Genomic DNA, 8347 nt, shown 5'->3' on the forward strand with positions numbered 1-8347 from the left:
TAATAGATGGATGCGTGTTTGGATTGAGATTTAATTTATTTAGTTGATTAATTTTTTAATGAATCACGTGATGGCACGAATTAAATGAGAAGTATTATTATATTTGCTACTGATACTGTTTGAAATAAGGACATTACCAAAAAGATTGACACCAAAGGTATTATGAAGCTAATAGATTAATGAAGGATATTTTTATATCAATTTCAATAGTTCAAGGGCATTTCAAGTTCTTTTCCTCCGTAATCTTAAATTAGAGGTAAAATAAGTTTATATGGCAATGAAATATGTCTAGTTATATAGTTTTTTCTTTAAAAATTGACCCACCAATTTATATTTTATAAAAATAAACCCCCTCTCTTTTACGAGCGCGTACACACATACAAACACACATGTAAATGAAATTTATAATTCATATAATTACTTTAATATCACTTATATCTCATATAATGACTATTTTTCACTGATATAAAATTTATTATTATTACTTCAAATCAATTTCTACTTTACTATTTATATCCAATAAACTCATTATGTTTTTTCTCAATGGGCTAACCGATAACCCCAATTATAAATTAAATAATAATATATCATTTTGTATATAAAGTCATTGATTTAGAGCTTGATCTCCTACTTTTAATTTTAGTTGTCTCAAATACTTAATTATTTTATAATGTAAAAATGATTATTTTTTAGCAAGATGTTACTTGTAAACTCGTATGTATGGTTTATTTGGATTGTCAACTTATTTCTAAGTGATTCTTTTTAATTTCAAATCTTATGGGTTAAATTATAATGATAAAAAATTGATAAATCAATAACCGATAAATTCATATCTTAATGATTTTATACATTTTTACAAATCGATAATCAATAAACCATGTGAATAAAATTTAAAAGTTGAATCGAACAGACCGATAGTAATTTGATGTGATTCATAAAATTAGGCAGTTTCAGCACCTTCTCCTGTTCCTCTGTTTCTGTTGTGTGAAGGAAGACTCTACAATGCTCTCTCGTTTTATCTCCAAATCCTTGCATCTCCGACTGTTCACCCTACTTTCCCCCGAAACCCATGTCTTAAACCCTAAATCCTCATTTCCACATTTCTTACTCAACAACTCATGTTTCTTCTCCACAGGTAACAACAATGGCAAAGATTCGGACTATGAGCGAATAGATAACCAAGTTCTTCATGATGGGTCTTGGGCAAAAGAACAAGGTTTTAAACCTTGGAATTTTGATATGGAGGGGAAAGAAGAGCGACTGTTTGATGTTGGAGAAGAGGTTAATGTAGGAACTGAAATGAAGGGTTTTCAAGTTGAGAAAAAGTTTCTTCAATCGGAAGAGAAAGCTCTTAAAGGTATTTCTTTTAAAAGCTTATTTCAGATTGTTTTACTCTAAAAGCTGCAATTTTTTTACTTCCTATTTTTTATTTTTTTATTTTAGAACACTGTAAAAGATTTGTGCTATATGGTTTGGTTGTAAAGTCTTATGTTCATTCTCATTTGTTTCATAAAAGGTGCACTATTTGTTGAGTGGTGACTAGCCTTAATTGTCATGCTCCAAACTTGATAGGTAAGCAAGCCTACTTAGGTAAACATGTTATTTTTATGTTTCTTGTTTAGCTTAAGCAAGAACATTCCTTGCCCCAAGTTAAAGACTTCAAAAAACATGGTTACTCGTGAAGATAAGTTCAATATCATTCTGCATTATTCCGATGTTCATACTTGAAACAGTACATATTAGGACAAAGTTTAGCTAAAAAGAGGGTAGATTCCAGGGAGTGTAAATGTTACTCCCTCTATCCCTGTTTACTTATCCATATTTCTTTTTATATCTGTAATTCTAGAAAATTTGTAGTACTACTACTAAGTTGTAATGCATGCTTTTTGGAACCAGAAAATATATTTATTATACTTGGGGAGTTGCATTAGATTTTAAGTTAAGGGTAAACTTGTAACTAACTTATAATAATAATTGGTGTCTTAATATGTGTCACTTCTAAAGTGGACAATTAAATAGGGACAGAGGGAGTATTTTTCTCAAACCTTATGGTCTAAGTTGAGATAATACATTCTGCAGTTCTTGTGTAGCCACCAGTGTTTAGGGAGAATTCACCCATTGTCGCAACCTAAGTTTTCTCCTAGCAGCAGCAGAGTGAAGGAAAAAAAGAAAGTTTTTTGAGTAAAAGGCTGCAATGTTGAACTCAAAATGCTTGACATGACTCAAGTCCCAGTTTTTTCTGCATCATCCAGGCAATAGCTTAAATGGTTGCAAATTTCTTTACCTCAGTCATTCAAGTTGGTGTTCTCCAATCACATCATTTCAAGCTACTCCTTCAGACATGTCCAATTCAGCTTAGTACAAGATGTTGTTTCATTGAGAACCACCTAAAGGTCTCTTTCTTTGACCAATTTTCCTTTTGGATCTCGTTCAAAATGGAATATCCATTCATCCATTATTCAAAATAACCTTCTTTTAGTAATATTTAGTGTGGATAGTTCTAGACAGCTATTTTGATCGATTCCCAATTTGTAGCCTGTAGGAAAGAATATTTCATAGTGCATACATGTATGCAGTATTGGAGACCAAGGTGCTTAGTTTATTCTTATATTTTATTTTGTTTGGGCCATTGTTGCTGAACCTTGCTCTAGGTGTTTGTGTTCAACCTCATAATTATGTCTTCTTGTGATAATGAAAAGATTGAGAATGTGGCAGGTTCTTGTACGAATGAATTCACAATCAAAAAGAGTGCAAATCCCTCGGTAAGGGTGTATTCAGAAGAAGTTTTGGAAATAGTTGAGATAATCAGGGGTGGTGGGCAGAATGTGAGGCAACAGTTAATTTTGGTGGCTTCAAAACTATCGTTCAAGTGTGTCGTAGAGATATTTGACCTTTTGAATGAACAAAGAATATCTGGATTGAAGTTCTTTAATTGGCTTCGGGACTCACATCCTGAATTTCACCGCAGTGCTTATGTCAATAGTCTGATTATTTGTAATTGTGGATGGTTAGATGACTATAAAACAATGTTCTCTTTGTTGGAGGAGTTTAAGACTGAACAAACTTGTTTGACTGACAAGGCTTTTGGGTTCTTAACTGTATTTGGATCTTGTAAGGATTCATTGATGAATTCGACAAAGAAAGTGGTTGATATGCTAATTGAGGTTGGAGGATCCTGCTGTGGTTCTGGTGTTTACGGATTAATCGAGATGTTTTGTAGTTTGGACTTGTTCGAAATGGCAACATTTGTAATAGAGATCACCGAAAGAACAGCTTCTCGCTACAATATTTTGATCCGTAAAAGGTGTCGGGCAGGCCAAATTGAAAAAGCACGAGCAATTATCGAAGAGATGTCTGAATTTGGTTGTTCTCCTAATACCAAGTCATATAATTACCTGCTTGGCTCATTGTGTAAGAATGATAAGCTGGAAGATGTGCGTATTGTGCTCGAAGAAATGAGAAATAAGGGTCTCAATCCAGATGCGATTACTTTTGAAACTTTAGTATATCATTTATCTAGTCGTGGTCAGGTTGAGTTTGCCTCTGAATTTATGAATTTGATGGTAAATGTGAATGTGAAACCACGTTCTACTACTCATGCTGCGTTTCTTAAAGTTTTGCTTGAAGCAGGAGAGCGTGAGAAAGCATATAAGTATGTGATTGACATGAGTGCCAAGTATAACCACAGTGTAAATACACTATACAGCTTGCTTGTGAGGCTTAATCAGAAGAAAGGAGACATTATGGCTGCTCAAAACATTCTCAATGAAATGATTGACAAGGGTCTAAAGCCAGACTTTGGAATTTTCATTAAATTTGTAAAGCAGCTTGGGAAGACTAGAAGGAAAAGTTTGGCTCGAGATCTTAAGATGAAATACTCGGTTTTCTATTGTAGTACAAAAGCTAACAATTCTTTATCCAATTCGTTTGTCCCATGACAAGGTTGAATGCATATCTCTAGCTGGTTTGTCTACGGAATAAAGATAAGGAGTGTGCATTATTTGATTTTAATCGAAAAGGTGACCGAAAAATATTTTAGTTGTAAGTTCCTGTTTCACTTTTTGCTCTGCATACAATGCCCCTCTTAGTTTTCAACTTCAATCCTATATCTGCTTTCCAGTTTGTCTTCACGGTATCAACTCCAGCCTCCGTTGCCTCTGTACATTGTCTCTCCTCTCCTCAGCCTCTACCAATATCACCTATGTTACATCTCCCAAGGTTTGATTTTCTCTTGATTGTCAACTTCAGCTACCTGGATTTTTGGCTAATTGTCAGTTTTTAGCATCTATATTGTGCAATTTTGTTGTTCAAGTATTTTCTTCACCTTCTTGCCTCTTTGTCCCTGTCTTATGTAAAATTTATCTATGTTCTGCCTCTTTTCTTTTTTATCTGGGGCAGGCGGACATGGTTTCCTTATTATGATTAGAGTCGCCTTTGTTTTCAGTTTCATTTATATTTTTGGAGTATCCTGATTATGATTGATTGATTGTCCATGTTCAGATGTAAGGAAATGGTTAAATTTGCCTTTATCATTTGAAATTATTTCCAATGTGGAATACTTCTTTTTTATTTTTCTTCTTCATTGTTTGCATGCCACCGTTGATTCTTAAACTGTGTAGTTTATAATATATTAAAACTAATGTGTGCGTGCTTTTTTGCGGGGGATCACTGTTGCCCGGTTGGTCTGGCTACCTGAACTGGCACCTTATTTGTGGGGTTCAATCCCCCTCTCCCCCCCCCCCCCCCCCCCATGTATACTAAACAAAATGTGTGAAAAAAAAAGAAGGAATTGTATGTTTATATAATTCTTTATTGTGAGTGTAGCCCAATTGGTTTGGCCACCTGAATTGCCATCCTGCATTCCTTCCTTTTGGATTCTGGTTCTTCTCAATGATTACAAGCAAATGTAAGTTTCTTTTTCTACTTCAGTTCCAGTTTCACATTGTCTCTTGTTTTCACTACTGGATTGAGCAAATCTATGGGAATATTTACAAACTGCAGCTGTGGTTGCTGGGAGGCCAGGAAGCCATGGTTAATTGAAAAAATAGAGGTTGCACCTCCTTAAGTGGAGTTCATCTTGAAGATCATGTTCGGCTCCCTGTGGATCACACTATTTTTTACTTCTGGAAAGCAAAGGTACAGAACAGTCCTTTTGCAGGCTTATCCTCTAATTGTTGATACTGATATATACTTTAAATCCTTATTCATACCGTCTCTGTGTTATGTTGCTTAGACTATTCAAAAATGTCAATGGGTGCGTGTCAGATTCTTCAAAATTTGTGTATTTTGGAGAATCTGACACAGGTGTGGCATCAAAGGTGAAGAGTTTGCGCAACTTGGTCTTTGCTATGTTGCTTGGACTCTTCAAAAATGTCAACAGGTGCATGTCGGGTTTTCCAAAATTAGTGTATTTTTAATTTTGGAGAATGTAACATGGTAGAGCATTGTAAGTGAAGAGTCCGTGCAACTTAGTCTTGTGTTCTTGAAAGTTTTCTTTTACATAGCGGTATAGTGTTTGCTTTCTAAAATGTTAAGCGGATGAATAAGCAAATAAGAATAGGTAACTTCGGGCATCATAAATAATAGTTAACTTCGATTCTCCATGCTCTTGTTATCTATCTGATACTCCGATGTTTTCAAAAACTTGACACCGAAATTGTCCCTGATCTTGTCCCAGGTTTTGCTAGAGTCCTGCTTCTGGTCTGTACACTATTATGGCTTGACGTTTGTGAACATGTGACAAGATCCTTCGAAGCTTCATGATAAGAAAATCCACTAACTATACAATTACAAATTGAAGAGAGAAGTTGTAACGAAATTTAACAGCTCTTTATAGCAAAAGTGTGACGTATTAACTCTATACTTTCGGTATGTGATATATTTGGCTGTAGAAATGACTTCTCGATTTCGTATGCTCTCTTGAAGCTCCAGTCATTTTCTTGATATTTTTGTATTTTTCCAGCATCTCTCTTTGGGCAAAATATTTGATAAGGTTGCAACCAAAAAAGACTACCATTCTGTTTAACCTTACTTTTGAAGAGAAATAGGAAGTTTCTAAGTGTAGATAAGAGGGTGTGCTTGGATGGGTTTAAAATCTGGGTTAACCAGCTTCTAAGCTAAATAAGCTAAAAAGAGCTCTAAAGCACTTGGTTCTTAAGCTAAAATAAGCCATAAGCTGGGGAAACCTACTTATGGCTTTTTGTCTATAAAGCTGTTTTTGTTTGATCAACGATTTTACCTTTTGATCCCATGTATATGACACATAGGCCTAACTTAATCTCAAGATCTAGTTCATGAGGGAAGGATTGCTCAAGTCCATATAAGCAGACAGTCGGTCCATTTCCTAACCAATGTGGGACTTTAAATCTCCAAATAGGCGAGTGGTCTTATCATTAATCGTTGTTATTTCTCTTCCCCTTGTATCTATATGTTGCTATTTTTAAATACATTCTCAACTTTACCATGTCTTTTTTTTCACTGTTTGTTCAGCTGAAGGTCTTTCGTGAACAACCTCTCTACGGACCCTACCTTTGGGTAACATCTGCATACACTCCTACCGTCCCCACCCCACCCCACCCCACCCCAGACCCAACTTTTGGGATTACGCTATGTTTTTTGTTGTTTTTCTCAATTTTACCATGTAATATTGTCAGAGAGACGAGATGCAAGAGATGAATTTCAGATCTAAGAGATTTACATGTGTCTCCAAAAATATGAGACTAGAAAATCCAAAATGTTCTAATTATGTATTCCAGGTATGTTGGGGCTTTAAGCGCAAGTAAGGCGTAGATCTTAATGAAAAAGGAAAAATGGAGAAAAAAAAATGTAAATATGTATGATTAGTCCAAGACTCATAATTATAACCATGAATAAGAAATGTATGTATCATTTGTTTAGTGGCTCTCCTTAAGGACTGACTCATTGGCAAGTTTAAGTCTGTCTAAGCCTTGATGATACTGAACCGTACATTAAGCTAGTATAAGTGTTTGCACTCTAACACATTATGAGCTTTGCTTCACAGCTTAAGCATGCCTTTAGTGACACTGTAGTCCACGTGAATTCTACATTAGACAGGTGGAAATAGAAATTAGTCTCTAAATGAATTAGCAATGTCAGAAGGAGGCTTCAACGAATAGAAATCACCAAGAAGAAATAGTATTTTATGGAATCTGAATTACAAATGCAAGGAAGCAGATTTCAATGATGTGAAACAACTGCTCCTCCTTGAGAATTTCTAGATTGTATTCCTAAAAGCAACAGACTTTGTACTAGTTTGTTCAATTAACCAGAGCTTCGAATTAGTAAGTGTGAGCTTGGATAATTGATGATGGATCATGTGATAATTCTAACAGTTTTATAACATTTGCTCCTGTAGTTGGTTAAAATGAGCACTCTTCAGCACACATCTGTTATGTATAATATTAACATAATAGTTGGATACAAACTTGATGAACTAGAGATACCCTGTGTGGACTCCTCACTTTTACCTTCCTCAATTAACTACTGGATTTAGGCTTCATGGGAGGTTGTGAAAATTGGTGTTACTGCAACATTCATATATTAAATTTGAAGAAGCATTGGGAGGTACTAGCTCAATGTACTCAACTTTTCAGGCAGAGGAAGTACCATATTAAGGTCGCCTACCGGGAGGTGAAGTCATCAATGTCTCTGGGAGGGGTTCAGTGTGTCACAATTCTGCTAACCCTAAGGGTTATACTATTGACACACAGGAATACAAGGAGAAAGAAAGCCTCAGAATGTTCTACTCAAAGCCAACCTTTGCACTCTGTTTATGATCTTTGGATTGAATGGAGTGCTAGGCTCTATCAGAAGGGGGAGAGCTTAAAACTACTCTATGTATTAGAGTCTGACAAAATGTCTTGCAGAGTATGTTGTCATTTTTAATTAGCTCAATACTCCATCTGTATCAATTTGCTTGTCTTACTTTTCTTTTTAGTCCGTTTAAAAAGAATGTCTCTTTCCTTTTTTGGTAACTTTTTATTTCAACTTTTCACTGACATGTTTAAGATTACAAAACTAAAAGAGAGTTTTAGATTAAGAACACATAATTCAAAAGTTTTATGTATTTTCTTAAAATCTGAGCCAAATCGAAACAAGACAAAAAAACCAATGGAGTAACTAAGAAGTTACAAATAGGAGTATAGGATGTTTTACTCTTTTTTCCCAGATAAGGTTAGTTGAGCCTTGTTTTGTGTAGCTTTACTTGCTAATCAATAAAATTTCTTGAAGTATGAAATGGTAAAAACTGATGTGGTGTGATTTTGAGTTAATACCTCAGATAGTCACTCAACTATGCACTCTTCTATCAGAAAGTCACTCAATTTTC

General features: G+C 35.0%; 1 protein-coding gene across 14 annotated transcripts; it reads left to right on the top strand.

Moving 5' to 3' along the window:
- The first annotated feature begins 913 nt into the window (after nucleotides 1–913).
- On the top strand, nucleotides 914–7994 carry LOC101245075 (pentatricopeptide repeat-containing protein). Of its 14 annotated transcripts, none has more exons than XM_069286962.1 (7): nucleotides 919–1357; nucleotides 2716–4019; nucleotides 4121–4218; nucleotides 4825–4906; nucleotides 5002–5136; nucleotides 5678–5868; nucleotides 7614–7994. In XM_069286962.1, the coding sequence occupies exons 1-2, from the start codon at nucleotides 1003–1005 to the stop codon at nucleotides 3936–3938; spliced, it is 1578 nt and encodes a 525-aa protein (XP_069143063.1). In that variant the 5' UTR covers nucleotides 919–1002; the 3' UTR covers nucleotides 3939–4019; nucleotides 4121–4218; nucleotides 4825–4906; nucleotides 5002–5136; nucleotides 5678–5868; nucleotides 7614–7994. The 14 variants fall into 14 exon arrangements, with proteins under 14 accessions (XP_025887778.1, XP_069143063.1, XP_069143065.1 ...); XM_069286964.1 differs by lacking the exons at nucleotides 5678–5868; nucleotides 7614–7994 and adding exons at nucleotides 6267–6376; nucleotides 6490–6727 and having other exon boundaries at nucleotides 2716–4041; XM_069286966.1 differs by lacking the exon at nucleotides 5678–5868 and having other exon boundaries at nucleotides 2716–4041.
- The last annotated feature ends 353 nt before the right edge of the window (nucleotides 7995–8347 follow it).

Source organism: Solanum lycopersicum, chromosome 7 (genome assembly GCF_036512215.1).
Source record: "Solanum lycopersicum chromosome 7, SLM_r2.1".
In the NCBI taxonomy this organism is placed as follows: domain Eukaryota; kingdom Viridiplantae; phylum Streptophyta; class Magnoliopsida; order Solanales; family Solanaceae; genus Solanum; species Solanum lycopersicum.